This window comes from Ixodes scapularis, unplaced genomic scaffold (genome assembly GCF_016920785.2).
Source record: "Ixodes scapularis isolate PalLabHiFi unplaced genomic scaffold, ASM1692078v2 PGA_scaffold0__279_contigs__length_252992795, whole genome shotgun sequence".
Classification (NCBI taxonomy): domain Eukaryota; kingdom Metazoa; phylum Arthropoda; class Arachnida; order Ixodida; family Ixodidae; genus Ixodes; species Ixodes scapularis.
Window position 1 is genome coordinate 250,923,435 of NW_024609835.1, and position 18,289 is coordinate 250,941,723.

The 18,289-nt window shown below is 46.5% G+C and overlaps 1 protein-coding gene across 2 annotated transcripts in view; it reads right to left on the reverse strand.

Annotated features, from left to right (window-relative positions):
• Window positions 1–8,429: 8,429 nt before the first annotated feature.
• The window catches only part of LOC120839956 (proclotting enzyme), a 30,172-nt gene continuing 20,312 nt past the window's right edge, over window positions 8,430–18,289 (reverse strand). For both annotated transcript variants that reach the window (XM_040210361.3, XM_040210360.3), the window contains exons 5-8: window positions 17,231–17,349; window positions 12,975–13,255; window positions 11,348–11,493; window positions 8,430–9,869 (exon numbers count right to left, since the gene is read on the reverse strand). In XM_040210361.3, the coding sequence (XP_040066295.1) occupies window positions 9,714–9,869; window positions 11,348–11,493; window positions 12,975–13,255; window positions 17,231–17,349 (702 nt within the window). In that variant the 3' untranslated portion in view covers window positions 8,430–9,713. The remainder of the gene's footprint in view (window positions 9,870–11,347; window positions 11,494–12,974; window positions 13,256–17,230; window positions 17,350–18,289) is intronic.

The following is an 18,289-nucleotide window of genomic DNA, read 5'->3' on the forward strand; positions in this document are numbered from 1 at the left end:
CAGCGGCATGGCGACAGGAGCGGGTGGCGGTGTTGCGACTCTCTCAGCGGCGTGGGCCGAACCTTGCACGTTGGTGGCCTCCAGTGCCACGGTTCCTCGTCGCCAGTGTCACGATCCTTCTCGAACGTGAACGAAGGGGGCCGAAGCACCCGCCGAGAAGAGACGACACGCAGCCTGGTTCTGAGGGTGAACGATGACTGACCGGAGCGGCGTGCGCTCAACGGCGTTTATTGGTGCGGTGTCCAATGTTGCCCACCGAGCCTGAAGGCCATCGACGGGTGGACGGGAGAGGGCGCTACATGCTTGTCACAGCAACCTTCATATAAAAGAAGAAAACGGCCTTGCGGAAGAACGGCCATGTGAAGTTATTCAAACTCCAAGGGGTGACACGGAAGGCGTTGTGAAATCAGCATCTCAACTGGCAACAGGCGGGTCTTCACGAACAACAACAGTGCCAAGAAGCGGTGGTATGTCTCCGAGCGAGATTGGTTTGGTATTGGTGGTTTGAGTTCAAGGTGGCGAATTGGTTTGCCGGATTGTTACTGCCACACTTAATGATGGAGTGAAAACAAGGGGCGTTGAAAGGAAGCCGAGACGGTGCACTTTGAACAAGAGAGACCTTTGGCGTCGTCAGGTTTGTCGAGCCAGCCATTCGATGCCGCCGGGAGACAAAGAAGCGTCTTGTTTGTTTCGGAATTCATTGCTGGGTTAGTATTTTGGACTGCGTTTGTAGGTATTTACTCTCATACATGAAGATTTTATTATGCTCGGGGATAACGCTTTGTCACTGCTCATTTCAATGTCACGGTCATAACACCAGATAATTATTGCATCCGGTATGAATTCCTTGGCATTATGTCAATAAAGCATCTCCGTGCACTTTCGAACAAAAACGCCAGGTCTCTCATGAAAACTGGTCTCGTGCCATACAAGCGATTTGCGCCAGCCTTTTCTGTTCAGTCTGGGCCTCTTGGACTCCTGAATGCCTTCGTAGCGGCGTTCTAGGGTCCGTATATGTTCTTCGGTATATTTTCTTCAGGACTGACACGCCGTGCGCCTCCAGTTGTCTCAGCGAAGTTGGGCGCGTTGCATATGAGTTCGAAAGGAATGCTGATACAGTCTACATAATTATTGAATGGAACGATAGGGGGATCGGTGGCCAACTCCAATTTTGAACGCGGTAGCGTGCGCAGCTGGAATGGAACGCTCTGCTGCGACGTCGATGACGGCGGCTCCGAGCCGCGGTGATGCCGTACGCGGCGATGTTCCAAATGACTACGCAATGATACTGCCTACCCTGTCGACAGGAGAAGCCATGAAATGCAGCCTTGTGCTGCATGCTGATACCCGAGGGCAGCCGTACCGTGCTGAAGACTTCGTACGGCCTCTGAACCAGGTGGGAGTTCGGGAAGACGTAGCAGGACTCGGCCCTTTTCAATTGGGGCACTTCTGGCTGCTGAAGCTGCACACCATCTCCGCCATAGAGAAGCTTCTGCGAAAGGGGAGCATGCTGGCGAAGGGGCGACAATGGCTGGTCATTAATCCAGAAAAACAAGAGCAGAAGGTAAAAGTTCACTGGGTGGCATTCGACGTATCTGCAGACGCCCTTCGATGGGCCTACGAGCCATACGGGGAGGTCATGGGTGTCACCCGCGAGAAGTGGAGAATCGAAGGCCTGCCAGACGTGGATTCCACTACCGTCATCGTAAGCATGGTCCTCTGAAGACTTAACACCGGAGTCCCTGCAGCATCAGCTCTGCCTTTACGGAGGCACGCTGCTGTTTGTTGTCCCCGGACGCGCACCGGCGTGCCTCCGCTGTCGACGCACGAGACACATACGGCGCGACTGTACAGTGCTGAGGTGCGAGGAGTGTGGAGCCTTCGGGCATGAGGCCTCGGATTGCGTACGGTCGTACTCTCGAGCTGCTGCCAGCAACACCACCGACAGCCAGGACAGAAACCTCGTAATGGATGAGGAAGAGGCCGAGGCGGCGGCGACTCCAACCGCGAGGATTTCTTCCCGAGACCCTCAAGCGTGCGGTGAGCAGCAACGCGCGCTGCTAGCGATGCTAGAAGGCCAGGTCTCCGCCGTAGCATTGACGGCAGAAAACACTGTTGGTGAAAATTAGCCTAATGTGAAGAACACCAGTGAGACGACACCGGCAGCAAAGGATGCGACTGACGCACTGGACGTCGGAGATGGTACAGCAATGGACTTCGCGACTGAACTGATTAAGCGGCAGCTCAGCGACCCGGAGCAGAAAACCGACCACACGCTCCAGCAGACTGAGGTTTCCTGGTTCGTAGTGACGAGCAAGAGGGGACGACGCGCTGGCCGCAGCCGTTCTTCGTCTCTTCCCAGGTAGAACGAGAGCGGAACGGTTCTGGTTAAAACATGGCTGGACGAAAAGGGCATATTTGTTCCCTGGAATGTTAACTGTATCTTGTGTAGAAGGCCCGAGTCGATAGAGCATGTGTTTTTAGATTGTTGGGACCCGGTGTTCTACAGGGGTGTACTGCAGCGACTTCTGAAAAAAGGAACTGCCTTTAAGCGCACACGGGATACCTTTTCTGTCTGCTTCCCGAACCGGCTCAGTACCGTATGATTTACGTATGGTTATTGGCTTACACAGTACCTGCAAGAGCCGCATGGCAGTGCGGCATGCTGATGTAGATGCTCGACCAGTATGTCGCTACTGTACTGAGAGCATTAGTAAGGTTAGAGAAGTGTATGAGGGTTTGGGAGATGGGCCTGATTGGTTCCGAGTCCTAGACGGACTGGATACGTTAAGGTCATGTTAATCAGTCTGCGTCAGTCGTAAGTCAGCTTGGCCTTTTTTATAAGTGCTTCTGAAGGTGTATTTCGTGAATAAATAATGCCCGGCGAAAAACAAAAAGGATCGGTGGCCGAGTGGGCTAGTGCACACCTGCACGTGGAGCGAAAGCTCGCGCTCCAGAACCCCGGAATCCTGGGCTCAAACACCAGCCATGCCCGTTTCGATCTGGATGAGCATCGTACCGGCGTGCGGTCATGTATCACTACTGCGTGGTGCACGTTCAATCAATCAATCAGAGTTTTATTGTGTTCCCCAACCGCCTTAGCGGTTGGGGAACACAAGCATTGAACTAAACAAACTACACGGCAATACTGACCACAATACCATTCTTGAGATTTTTAAAAGGTATAAACAAAGTCCACGTGAGGGTTAAAATACTTGTACGTGAGCATCATCCGTGTTAAAGACCCCAGGCTTGTGGTTGTACTGCACTGGCTAAACTGCTCATCTACACCTGGGAGACTCGTCGCCCGTTGAGGCAGACCAAGTTCTAGGCTATATAAACATATGCACAAGGAATCTTTTTATATTGAAGGGAAGGATTTTGATTTTTTAGAGCGCAGCTCTTAGGCGCCCGTTTTTGGCTTGAGCGGCGTTGCCGTCGCCGTCGCCGTTGGCGTCGCCGTTGGCGTCGCCGTTGGCGTCGCCGTCGGCGTAACCGCGCGGTGCATTATGGGTAAATTTCCCCGCTAAATCTAGCTGAAAAATTTCCCCGCTAAATCTAGCGGAACAATTTCCCCGCTAAATCTAGCGGAAAAAATTTCCCCGCTAAATCCAGCGGAAAAAATTTTACCACTAAATCTAGCGGAAAAATTTCCCCACTAAATCTAGCGGAAAAAATTCCCCCCTAAATCTAGCGGAAAAAATTTTCCCGCTAAATCTAGCGGAAAAAATTTCCCCGCTAAATCTAGCGGAAAATTTTTCCCGCCAAATCTAGCGGAAAAATTTCCCCGCTAAATCTAGCGGAAAAAATTTCCCCGCTAAATCTAGCGGAAAAATTTCCCCGCTAAATCTAGCGGAAAAACTTTCCCCGTTAAATCTAGCGGAAAAATTTTGGTCACGTGACCCGGGGGTCACGTGACCTGGGGAGTCACGTGACACCCCGAGGTCACGTGACCTCCACCCGAGGTCACGTGGCCTCTGAGGGGGAACAGGTGTTTGCCCCCACGTGACCCCACCAAGGTCACGTGCCCTCGGGGGGGTCACGTGACCCCCCCCCCCCGAGAACACGTGGCCCTCAGTACCCTCCCCTCCTCCTCCTCAAGAGCTGCGCTCCAATTCGGCGTTACAGGGAGTGGTAAACGGCTTTCACTTTTTTTCCAGCTTGATCGGGTAGAAACGAAATGCTAACGCGGCTAGTGTTTTGAACATTTCTAGTGTTGCAAACATAGTTTTGCGGTAATTTTTTCTTGAACATTATTGCTTTAATAATATTATAATGGCCGCACAAGAACGTTTGCGCCGGTTATATTATTTTTATTTTTAATCTGAACACTTTAATTTCCGTTTTGGGCATAAATAGTGTGTTTTAAAGCGAAATACTGCCAGTCACTCTACGCTCGGTGCCAATGGTGGCCCAGGAACTATGTGCGTCGCGCGACCGGCTTTTGCTGTGGTCGCTAGAACGCGAGGTGGCAGCATCGGCCGCTGCGGAGTGTAGCGGCGGATAATGTAGTGTTATCGGACTTCTGCGTATAGCGCGATACTGTCACGGGGTACCGTAACACCTCGATATGACTTGCGGAAAGTGTGCCGTGCTTGTCTATTATCATGTGACCGGACCTCTGTATATATTGGATTGCTGGAATAAACTAGGGCCTTTTTTGGGGCCTGTCCGTCCTGGCCTGCGGCTGGAAGTCTTCCGTTCATCCAGGTAGAAAACAAGACAGTAGCAGCGGCGGCGCTGCTGTCGACCCTTAGATCGGTCGGCTTGCCGGGCGATCGCCCACGATCGCGCTGCAAGGCCGGCGGTTCGGTCGTTGCCTGTGGCATTTCATACACACAAGAACCGCATTTCGCATTTGTGGGACATTTGTTCGTTGTATTACGCTACATTGTTCGTTAAGTTCACTTCGTGGAACGAGGGTCGATTTTTTTTTTCTTTGCTGGTTGCTAATATATCCCGACTTGGGCGTACAGTCAGTTGATGCTCATTTTCTGAAAAGCTAGACTCTAACTTTGCTCTGATAAGGTGTGCTAACACACCTGCTAAGGGAATTTCTTAAAATACGCGTACACTGTTTCGTTGCGCATCTCATCTCGAAGCATCGCAGGTGGTAATGCCTCATGGATATTAGAAAGTTACAAAAATAAGGAAATGGTGTGCTGGCGTTAAATACAATGATTATTTATTCAATGAACAAGAACCCTGAAAAAGGCCCAAGTATAAATTTAAAGCATATGAGCTACGTAATGCGACGAAGCTTCAGATAGCGCATTCGCTGCCTCCTACCTTCTCTCACCTTGTTTTTCGTTAGGACGAGAAAATGTAGCCTTGTTAGCGCGTAAAACTTGATGAGGCTGTGGCTGACCTCCGTGCTATGTTCACTGCAACCAATCGCACCCAGCCTATGTCTTGTCAGAGAGGAAATGAGGTTCATTACACTATTTTCTTTTAGCTTGTTAAAGCTTAAACAATAGGTGAACGAGTTTTCATATCTGTAACGAAGGCTTGGAGTTCTGAGAAGGATAGAGCAGCCCCCCCCCCCCCCCCTTGTCGACCTTTTGCGGCAAGGAAGCTACTGCGGGACACGCCTGAAGGGTTTTTCTGTAGGGTATTTTTGAAGGGTTTTGAAGGTCTGTGAGGTCCCATAATCCTTCAAGGCTGATGGGCCCTTTAGAATTATTTTCAATAGGGAAAGTTCAGAGCCAGTCCATTCTCACTTGAATCGCGAGGACGCGTCAAAATGGTTTTGGACGTGCTCTGGACGAAATAAACACGACAAATGCAGCTCAGGATCGCTACAAGTTGCGGCGTCGCCGCTCGAAACGAATCTAAGAAGCTACGCGCGCGCCACCTATCGTTAGGAGGACTACCTTATACACGACCCGCCGTTCGCTGCCCGCCCGTGAAGCTTCCCCCTTTCCTTCTGGCCACCAAACGTTTGCGTTCATGTGTTTTGGATACACAAATAACGGCACGTATTGCCAGGTGGTGCGTCATGCGGAGCATCGCGCGGCGCCGTCGGGACGCCAGCATCGGTTGCCGTGGACACTGGCGCGCCCTTCCGCGCGGCGCACGTTTTTATGACTCATGTGTACAGTGTACTCATGTGTCCCCTGCTGTAACCACGACAGTGCATGAAATGTTCCCACACCGAACCATCATTTGTGTAGGTGTGTGTGTTTGTGGGTATGTGGGTTTGTGTGTGTAGTATGTGAGACTGCTAATTAGGAGACTCGGAATTTAAATAGCGGCGCCGACACAAAACATCTCGACTTTCAACGTCTTCGTACCAATAATTTTGTTCGAACATAGCTCTTCATTAATCTACACATTTTCGAATAGGTTTTCCTTATAACTCCTATTCACACGCCAAGATTCGCAGCAAAGCAGGTTCTTTTCCTCTTCGAATTATTCCTAGTTTTAACTAAAATGTTAACGAAGTCATATTTTATTTGCACTAAGGAACCGTGACAGTATAGATTGTGAGAATATCGGAAGGCCGGCTTGATTTGTATACTTAACTGCTGGTGCAAGTAAAAGAAATGACTCGCCATCATTTATATACGTTTGTGAATTTTTAAGGAAGGGAAAGTTCGCCAACGCAGAACAGTTTAGTTGGCATAATTTGATAATTGCCCCAAATTCCAAACACCACTTATCTTAATCAAACAAGAAACCAGCTTCCGACCAGCAATGACCTACGAAGCAAAACTGATCGAGGAAATGAAACTTCTTAAGATAGAGTTTTGGCCGACTTGGATGTTGATGACTAATAGGCAGCAGCGCATATCAGAACTCGCACACTCATAACACACGCACACCGGCAAAAAGAACCTCTCACGTCGGGCTAAATCCGGTTTGTATTTTGTTTTCTTTACACCGAGTTTTGTCTTCCATCATTGGTGTAGAGGAAGACGACACAATACGAACCAGAGTTGACAGTCAGCACGACGTGAAAGGTTCTTTTTGCCGGGATGTCTGTGTTATGAATGTGTGTGAGTTATTTTGTGCGCTGTAACATAAAAGTCATGATCGCGGAGGATGAAACTTGCCCTAGAAGTTTGCCACCATCGTCAACCTGCGTGGGCATTTTCGGCCTTCTAATTTGCAATCGCTTTCTACGACTTGGTGCATGTACAAATATGTTATGAGGGAAAGTACCGAAGTTCCTAAAATCCCTAGCTTTAGTAAGGTCGGATTGTTTGTTTCCGAGAGTTTAATCCCGGCCGGATCCGAGCCTAACCCAACTTGAAGTAAATAGGCCCAATCCCGATCCGAGTCTGAAAAGGGCGATCATGCCATGCCCGAGAGTCTGGTCGAGTTCGGTTGTTTGGGCTTAGCCCGCGCAGATCTCTAATATTGTTTAAGAGTAATAGCCTGTCCCAGAATGTTAGTAACTGCGTTAAAGTGGACTTTACAATAAAATTGAAATTAACTTTTCAATACTCCTGCTCTGAAACAATAACAGAATCGGCATACAAATACCTCGTTGTTATGTTTCACAATTACAGTTCAGGATCAATGCAAGCAAAGCGGGATTTGGGAAGGCGGGCAGGCCTCTTAGATTGTGCAACTTTACCTCAAACATGTGTGTAGCAAGATTAAATAGCCATCTATTAAAACCACAGGGGGTCGATTTTAATATGTGCTTGCCCTCTGTGAGATCCGGTTTTACCGTGTTTATTTATAGGCATTCGAGTGCATTCTACCTTTCGCTGGTCGGTTTTCCTAGGGAGGTACAATCACATCTAAGCACAACAAAAATGAAGCAAGAGTTGGATCGTGCTTTCTTGGATGAGTGGCCTAGACGTCTCTAGTGAAGCTTTTCTCTTTTGTATTGTAAATATTAAAAATTTATCTCACCGCAAATGGATCACACTTGCAAACACTTACCGTAGGCCGAATTTACAAATATTTTAAACACTTATTTTTTCTGCGTACCTTATCGAAGTGAAATCGTTACCAGCAGAAGTGTGGTGCCGCGGGAATACTGATCTATTTTACAATGCACTGTGGACCATGCAATGACAAAGGGTCGTTGTGGTTTTTTTTTTTTTGAGTAAAGACGAAAACAACAGACGTCAATGTGTCTCCTAACTTTAAACGGCCGACAAAACGTGATTATTCACGGGTCATCAAGTTTAAAGAGGCGAGTGGTATCGGCTTTGGTTTGTGGAGAACAAGTTTATGAAAATCACCGTCGCACTTTTGCCGTTACCAGTGAGAGCAGGGATTGAAATACATAAATGGCGGTGACATCGGGCTAAATTGGTCACTTGAGCTCGAATTGTTACAAAGTGATTTCGGTTAAAGAACCAAATAGAAAACTCATCAAAGTTAAATTGCAAAGTCGGTGTCACAGCCCGCATAAAAAACTATTAAAAGAGTGGCGAGAGCGATGTGAAAGAAAACAATCGAACGGAGACTGGTTTTCCATGAATTTATTGTTTGCACAATTTGCGAGCACGATCGGATCAGTTCAAATCGCCTCAACGTCTGCTACACATGACGTCATCAGGAATTCCCACTTCTTTTTACAGCCAGCCCGTTTTTTAGCGAGAGTCAAGAACGAACAGAAAATAGCCGTATCTTATTCTATTGCATTGGGGGCAAAATAAAGCCGGCGTTCTTATCCTGTAGCTGCAATCGTGTAAGTGTTTTATATCAACCTAATGCAGCACTCGTATATACGAAACCTTTACGAGCACTGCATGCCTTCCAATAAAAGGAACACTTCTGATCACAATACTAGCCGCTCTTAGAACAAAATACATCATAATACAAGTAGTCAGGAGCTTGAGTATTTATCGAATCACTGAATGAATATAACTTAGTAATACCGCTGTATAAGTGCTTCGCCGTTTCTTTCAAGCTTCACAGTTACCGGAGTACAAAACTAGACATGTAAACAAAAACACACACTGAAAGCTTTAAATTAAAACAATATTCGCCAACATTGAAGAGTAAACCTACGACGGTTTTTCTACCCCAGAATATAATTTAACTCAGAATAATGATGATATCACAACTACCATTGAATGTCAACATTCATTCTACAATAGCTTTTGTTTCGCGCGCTCAGTAATTACAGAAACAAAACTCCTGTCAAAACAAACACAGTTAATACTTTCTGCCGCAACAATGTCAGTTCTCAACGTTCCACAAGCCCAATATTTATAATCAAGCAACAAAAAAAAAAAAACACGTTACAAGGTTTTGGGCTTAGAATATTACACACGCGTCGTTTGGCACCAGAGCTTCAGACCGGCGAAACACCTGACGAGTACAAGCCAGTATCCAACAGTGTCATATACACATTCAAAAGACTCCCTACAGCGTGCCTTGGTCTTGGTTCTCCGAAGCCTGCCTCAACATACACGTTGTATATGGCTGCATCCGCGCAGCGTCTGCCCGCCACTTAGCGCGCAGTTCATTGGAACATGTTCAGAAGATGAAAGATGAAATAAACTTTCAACCAAGAATGCTTTCACTCGATGTTGTTGGTAGCCATGGATACGCTTCCCTACTAAAAGCAGCAGCGCTATCAAGTGGCGCAGTAATGTCGCATAGTCCTGGTTGCTGACTCCTACACGCTCGAAGTCCTTTCTCTCCTAGATGCGAGCTGTGATGCTCAAGGAATCAGTCCATTGTTCAAAGGAGAGGTCATTCAACGCTGGCCTTTGGGGTGCCCCGTCCTTGAGGCACCGGGCTCACTGCAGGCGCTCGGAGAGCCAGGGCAGGAACTTTGTGATTCGAGTGTACACGCCTGGGTACCCCGGTGTTGCACAGCGCTTGCCGAACGACACAACGCCCACGAGGAAGAAGCGTCCGTTGTCAGGCAGGACCAAGGGGCCGCCGGAGTCGCCCTGAAGAAGGGTAAAGATTAGCGTCTCGTTTTGCGAAACTTTGGAAATCCTATAATGACAATGCGTGCCTAGTTGCGACGTCCAGTTGTTATGGGTACATACACGATTGAAGAACTATCGAGTGCCTCCAGACCATCCCATGTACACTGGCGCTATGAGTCAGTTTCGAATTATGGCATGCACGTGCGATCACTTGCTAGCCTTAGCAAATCTAGGTGTCCAAAATCACGATATATTCACGATTGCTCAGTGTATATGGGTCAGCTTACTCGAAGTGGCACGGCAACGGAGAGGGAAGGTAGACATTTATGTTGACGATTGAGATGCTTGACAGCGGCTGCAATAATCGTACTAGTCCAAGGATGCGAACGTGGGCCCATTGAATTTTACACCTAAGTACCACTTAGACATTCTCTGAACACGTAAAAATTAAGTCGCCATAAGGTTAGCTTGTTTCCAGCCTTGATTAGCCGGTATTTTTATTAAAAACAACATTGCCGGATATTCGAAGGACTTGTCTTGATAAGTTGTCTGAAACATATTAGAACTAAAAACGGCGTCCACGCAGAATTTGTTCCAATTTGCTGGATTTCCTATAAAGTGCGTCAAACTTGATATATCTCATTTCAACGCGAGAGGAAAATGTTCTACCCTTATTCAAAGGCAGTGCAAATACCATTTTCGCCTCGTAAAATATAAGACAAGATGCTTTCAGTTTGTCTCAAGAACACGGATATGTTCGGCCGGTGATAGACATGATTCGTTTTGTTGTAAATATAAGATTTGTACAGTTTCGCTCTCCTTGAGAAGTGCCAGTTTCGTCGTCAACTGTGCTTGCTACAGCCCAATCTATCTGTTTCGAGTTATAGCAAGGAAGCGTCACCCCAAGCGAGCTTAACATGACTGAGTGATGCATACAACTGCTTGAGCAACGACACGAGAACTTCAAGAGAACTGGAAACTGCGGGGGCTCATTTCCGAACATTTTGCGTTCATTTTCCATAACGGCAACGTGGGGACGCCAGCGAGAACACAGTGAAGTTCACCGATGAAACTTCCCTCCCTCTCTCCCTACGGGTGGACATCCTCGAACCCCGAACAGTGGAAGAAAACAGCCTCGCACATATAAGATATTTTGACCGAGCAACCCAAGGAAACCAGCGGCAGCCGGGGGAAACCGGTTCTTTTCTCTGAGCTCCTCGCGCGAAGGGTTCGGGCCATCATGCGGGAGCGAGGAACGACCGGCGGGAGCTTCGAACATCGGCGGATGATTCTGCTTCCACGCCGGTCATTGACTCATAGCGCCGCTGTGCTTAGAATCAACACTCTTACTGCCATAAACGTGACTGGCGTTTGACTCGCACTTGGTGATCGTGGCAAGCATCGCGAGTATAAACCAGCGTTCCTGGTACGGCATCACATCGCAGAGTTGCGAGTCCCGATGCCTAATTCTGAGAACAGAAAGCCACAAAACGTACCTGGCAGGAGTCCTGCCTGCCATTTCCATCTCCTGCGCAGAGGTAGACATCGGAGATCGGCACTTCTTTCTGGAAGGCAGTCTTGCACTCTGGTTCATCCCAGATCTTGATCTGGGCCTCCTTCAAAACATCGCTCGATTCGCCATCTGGAAAAAGAGAAAAGAACATGGAAAAAACGCTTATGTAGCGCGCGTTCTGTCGAAACAATAGCTGAACACAGTCTTTGATGTTTCGTACAATATTGCAAGAGGTACTCGCTCAGACATCGAGAAATAAGAAATTCGCGTGTCATATTACATTCATTGTACGAGTGATCGTGTGAACGGATCAGTTAAACAAAACACCTACACTCTCACGAATGTGCCTTTGTTAGAACTCTCTGAAACTTTCGTTAATTAAATTATGGGTCGCTACACGATTGTTTTTTTCCCGAAGTAAGTTGAAAACAACACTTGTGGGACTCAGTTTATATTTCACTCCCGGTCTTTTCAATTGCAACATCCTATATATATCTACGCTGATTCTTCTTTCTTTTACACACTGTGTTGCCTATTGAGCCCCCACAGTGAGTGCGGCGAGCTGTCAGCTATGTCCCGTGTACTGTATTTCAGACGCTTGGCTATGCATTTTGTTGATATCAAAATGCTTAAAATCCGAACTACTAAAGAAGGTTGAATATCTACCGCTAATATATCCCTTTAAGATCTATGCACTACGCATTTAATTCTCTGAGATGCACCGATATAATGCAACGCGTTGGGTATAAAACTGAATCATATTTAAGAACATCATACAACCAAATACGAGCTATGTAATACCAACGAGCCGAATTCTCCGCTGTACTACAATATTACGACCACACAAAGCAATCTTTCAAAGGAAAAACCTCCTACACCCCATGCTCGCTTAATACTTGCACAGATAGAGCTGCAAACTTAATCACAGTTTTTGGAGACACTGGAGCGCGTTGCATCATTTACTATCAGGGCCATCTAATGACCAGGGGCGCAACTGCAGCTGCAGCTTTGCGGAGGCGCTGCAGGGTAGCGCCGGGTTGTTAGTGCGCTTTGATGGGACCCGACGACGCGTGCTCCCGTGTTTTCTCTCCTATTAAGAAAGTACGTGTGGAATAAACGTTGAGCCACCGCTTGAGTAAAATCTATCCCAAGAATGTTGGTACAGCCAACACATATTTGTATTTTCATAGCTCACAAAGTGGGTTTCAAAATGCATCCGTATGGGCGCTTAAAAAAAAAGAGAAAGATAAATACTGGCTTAGGATGAATGTTTTCAGTTTCATTTTTGTTTCTATTTACTCTTCGTGAAATCGGCCATTTCTCCAAAAGACATTCAGATTAAAAATAGCGCAAAAAAGACGGGACGAAAACACGAAGAAGCACACAGGTCAAGCGCTAACTGGCAACTAAAATTTATTGAATGCTTCCAACTTTGCTATCGCTGTTTTTAATATGAATGTCCAGTACCAACTTGCCCCGCACACCAAGCTTTTACTCCAAAAGACATTATATAATACCCTAAGGTTTCATAAGCTAATAAAGTACTTTAACGATACATGTCGTTCGGCTAGTTGGTTTATAATTTTCGGAAACTTGTACGAAGCACTCACTGAATGCTGTTGTGCCCCATCCGGTGACGAATGCATGGTACCCGTTCAGGTCTCTGGAGGCAAAGTCGCTCCCGTAGGGTAAGCATACGGGTCGGACGAACTTGTTGAACGTAGCCGGCCTCTCCATCGTGAGCACGGCCACGTCGTTCTTGAAGGTCCGGGGCACGAAGTCCGCGTGGCGCTCCACCTTGACCACGGGAATATCGACCGGGGACACGTTGTCGTCGCTCCGAACCAGGTTGTGGTCTCCCAGACGGATCGTGAACACCGACGGGGGCAGGCTGCGTAAAAAGAGAGGCGCCTGCTCTAACGACCACTCATCTGCAGCTGCTGTGGCGAGGGTGTTGTCATCTCCTCGGGCCCAGTATACCCGACTAGTCGTTAGGGCTATACTCAGCTTTACCTTACGATGGACCGCATTGGACGCTACGAATCGTCCCAGCCAATCCAGTCAACGTGTCACTTGACCACGTGCACTGCGCCTCAAGGAAACCCTCTCGAAGCTCGCTACTGGATCGGGTTTGGCGGTTCCTAACGTCCTCTCCGGCTCGTTGTAAATCAAACAAAGTATAGTTTTGTGTTTTTAGACGTCATCCTCTAAACCTACATAGAGAAATGCCACCAAGTTAGCAAAATTTGTCATGTTTTGATTCACAATTGAAAGATCGTCAGTTTAAAAAGAAGACTGAAGAAATACCTAGCTCAACAGCTCTTTCATCTGAATTTAGTCGTTAGTCGATATATGTATCTAAAATGAAGTATACGCGGAACAAAAAACAAACTGTGCACTCTGTTAGATATTAACATCCTTTCTTTAAAATATACTTAGATGTATGTCGATAAGGTTTCTTAATAAATACTGTCGGTTTTGAAATATACTGGAAATAATAAACAGTTTAATAAAAATTTATATATTCCACATTGTCCTAGCAGCGTTTATACTGTTTTAATAGGTTCATGATAAAAAAACAGCACGAAAAGCATAAGGGCGCAGGGGACAGAGTTACAGGCAGGACAAGGTGCTGACTATCAATTTTGGGGGGATTGGTGGCCGAGTGGGCTAGCGCATACCAACTCGGACCATGTGGAGCGAAAGTTCGTGCTGCAGAACCCAGGAATCCTGGGCTCAAACCCCAGCCATGCCCGTTTCAATCTGGATGAGCATCGTACCGGCGTTCGGTCGTGTATCACTACTGCGTGGTGGACGTTAAAGACCCCAGGCTAGCGGTTGCACCGCACTGGCTAAATTGCTCATCTATAGCCGAGAGATAAGTCACCCGTCGAGGCAGATTAATTTCAGGCTCTATAAACATACACACCCCAATTTACTTTTACTATCTACTTTCTTATTTTGAAAAACACGCGGGCATTGGGTTTACTTTTTCTTTCACCTTGGGATCTTCTGTCTTTTTTCTTTTTTTTCTATGGGGTTGTTTTTAATTTCTCGTTTCGTCGAAGTAGAAGTTATCCAAAGTCCAAAAAAGCCATCTCAGACTCCCTGAGGTTCACAGTAAGATGACGTTTTTTGACCTTAAACTTCAAAGGAACCTTGGAAGCAGCGTGAAAGACGAGGGACAAGAACGAGAAGTGAACAAACACAACTAGTCCAATTTCACGCCTTGTTGTAGTTCATTTCTCTTACATTGGGCTCTTTTATGTTCTTAAGCAGCGTTGTGTTCACTCACTTCTCGTTCTTGTCCCTTGTTTTATAACGCTGTTTCCAAGTATGCATTATGAACCAACTAGCCCAACTTCAAACCCTGTTGCAAACTTCAAAGAAACGAAACAAAAAAGCTTCACCACAGGGAAAAAAAAAGAATAAAAAAAACGACTGAACAGAGAGAGCAAGAGAAGACCCTGTGGCAATGTGTTTTTAAAAACAAGTTGTTAGCCCCAACGTCGGGCAGCGCCTTGTCCTTCGTGTAATGCTCTCCTCTGTGTCCTTGTGTTTTTCGCGCTGTTTTTCATCATGAACGTACACCAACTTGCCCAACTATCCATTCTTGTATTTTTGAACACCTTGAAGAGTCCCGAAATAGAATAATTGAAACCAAATATTAACAACTTAATTGTATGAGATTCGCGTGAAAATATACTCAGTGAAAACAAATTGGAGTTGAAATAAAGACGCAAAAGACGCAGCAGGTTTTTGCCGTGCCAATGTGTTCGTGCTACTGGGAAAATACGAGTCGCGTTGTTTTATACTAAATTTTCTCACAAGCGGTCCGTCAAATATCTGTTGCAAATTGTTTTATGAAATACGTTCGCACCTTTATTCACGCGACGTTGTTCAGCACACTACGTCACCCGGCAAATGTGATGTACTACGCTGTGTGGGAACATTTATTTCCGCGTTTGTTTCCGAGTAGTGAAGAGCAAAGTGAGTCGCTGAATAGTATATACCAACTAAAGTCTGACGTCATGCCACTGCGGTGGCGCTGCTGTCGGAACTGCGCATGCGCAGATGCTACGCCTCAGGCGAATCTGGTTTCTGCGCACTAGCAATGCCGGTATTGGCAAACTGGGGCTTGTTTGTACACAGTGAGTTGGTCAATACAATGACCGTGCACACCCCAAACGCGACCTGCAACGAGTAATTCTGTCATTTAATAATGACCCTTTGTTTAGTGACGTTCCACTTGGGCGTTAAGCCATTGACATTTTTCGAACTTCCCTTTTATATTTCATTGAGGCCTTATTTGGACTCATAAGTTTTAACGTAGGGTCAGTCATTGGTATGGCTTACTATCTGGCATAAAGCTACGAGTGTCTTTTTGAGTGCCAAAGCTGCTGCCAATGTAACGGGATCCCAGGCACAGTCAAGTTGTTTTTTAACAGCTTTCTGTGTGGGGATCCCTGCAGGTTTCTGGAAAATAAACATTTGATTTGACCCGATTTGATTTGAGATAAATTGCTTCTGTATGCGGTTAGAAACCACGAATGAGCAGTGATTCTGCTCCTTCGCGTTATGGCACTATATTTTGCGCACAAATTTTATTGCCTAAACGCCATATTTATTTCCAATTGTTGCTTGCAAGGTACCCTTTTATCGGCTTTATAGCAACAAAGAAAGAAAAAAAACTTCTTGCGTCTAAATTTGTCCTGCATTACAGTCCGACAGAAGACCAAGTAATGGTCTTCTTCAGCGCGACGTGAGAGGTCCCTTTTGACAGTGTGCGTATGTTGCGAGTGTGTGAGTTATGTTTTGCGCGGTTACCTATAAACCATGCGAAACGTAATACCTGTAAAACCTCTGTTTATGTAAACAGGTATTTTCCTTCTGAAACCTACGTAATCATTGTGAACGTTATTCACGTAATACTGCAAGATGTTAAGTACAGTTGCCGCGGGAGTTAATAGGGAGTTTTCGTAGATCGCGTCTCCTCCTCCGCTAAGCCCTCCGCAACGAAGAAGCCACTACTGCGCCTGCGCGCCCATGGCCTTGACTGTAGAGTTCCGGGTATCGTAGCGGGTTGCGGAGAGCGTTGCGGGACGGCAAAAACGATCTACGACAACTCCCCAATAGCTCCACGCGAGCGCGCGTTTATTTCCGAAGGGCGGTCGACTGGTGACTTGCAATAAAACTAGAGATGACGTCAGGGCGAGTCCATGCGGAGTTGACGAGGGAAGCCGCTCAATTCAAGGGAACCGTTGCTATCATCTGCCTAAGGGTGAGCGTAGTTCGAATGAAAATGGTAGATGATGTTGCAGAAGTTAGAAAATACGACGTGTTTCCTTCTCTCTTTCCAAACAGCCATCTCCTTCGTGCTCGACGATCTTGACTTGTGTAGAATCATCTCTCCTTTTTATTCGAACTACACACAGGCGGTGCGGGCGTGCGGATGATAACAACGGTTCCCTTGAATTGAGACGGCTTCCCCCGTCCACTCCGCATGGACTCGCCCTGACGTCATGCCTAGTTCTATCGCAAGCCACCAGTCAAGCGCCCCTCGGAAAAAAAACGCGCGCTCGCGTGGAGCTATTAACTCCCTCGACGACTGTACAAGAACATTAGAACCATTTTTGTTTACATATATTGAGAACATTATTCCGAAGCTTGCATTATTCTTAGAAGAAAAGATAGCAGGTTATTATTTGCAATTATAAAATACTGAGGCTCTAGAACACACTCAGGGGACAAACGCACTGAAATATATCGCTTTGTTTCTTTTCGAGATATTCGTCGATCCCAGGTTTTCAAAATCATCAGTGATCATGCTTTCCTGAAAACTCTTGGAAGATGAAAAGTGGCTCACTTTGTGGCTCGGTGTCCGACAACGACGCAGTGAGCGGCCGTCACCACGTGCCTCGGTGTGACCAGGGCACCCCCGCAGGCGGCGCTGTTCACGCCACCACTGTTGATGTAAATCGCAGCCTGTGAAAGAAGAAGTGAAAGACCGTCAGCCGGGAATGGATGGACTGGGAGCACTGAAATTTCAGCGACTTAAAATAATTGAAAAAGAAAAAAAAAAACTAAATGCATAACTTTGACACAACATACAAAATATTAAAAGTGGGAAAAAGCGAGGACAATAAAGACACAAAGACGACAGGACAGGCGCTATGTCTAGTGCAAGAACAAACCGGTTTTAATGCAACAAAGAGATAGAACAGGTATTCTAAACATAATTCTTTTCCCCCCAAAAAATTGTTTGGAGCAATATTTATTTTGATCACGCAAATAATGCAAAGGTGCAAGCGAGGTGGGCAAGAATGGCGATAATGAACCCTGAAGAAAAGCTTATCGGCTCCCAGTGGAGCCAATAAAACCAACTTGCTTTACTGACTTCTAACTCCTGGTTAGGTCAGTTTGTAAAGCGCTCCACTGAAAATGGGGAGGTCCCTGGTTCAATACCAGGACCAGGCGTATTTTCCTGGTCAAGCACCAGTCACCTAGCTGTCTTTGGAGATTTGTGTTGGTCCTTTGTTTTCCTTGTTCCCCTTCTCCAGAATGTATTATCGTCATTCTTGTCCAGCTCGCATGCACCTTTGCATTAAATGCATTATCATCATAAACTTTAAATACAGGCCGTTCACCCTTGTTGGTGTTAGATTGATGGCAGCTAATGAAATCCGTCTGTTCTGCAGATGTCTAACTCCTGGTGAAATCAGTTGGTAGAGCGCTCCACTGTTAGTGGAGAGGTCCCTGGTTCGATACCAGGACCGGTCGTATTTTTCTGGTCAAGCACCAGTCACCTAGCTGTCTTTTTGAGAATTGTGTTCGTCCTTTGTCCCCTTTGCTTCCCTTCTCCAGGGTTTATTATCGTCAGTACTTATGCCGTAATACGCAATTTAAGGGGAGGCAACGACCCGCT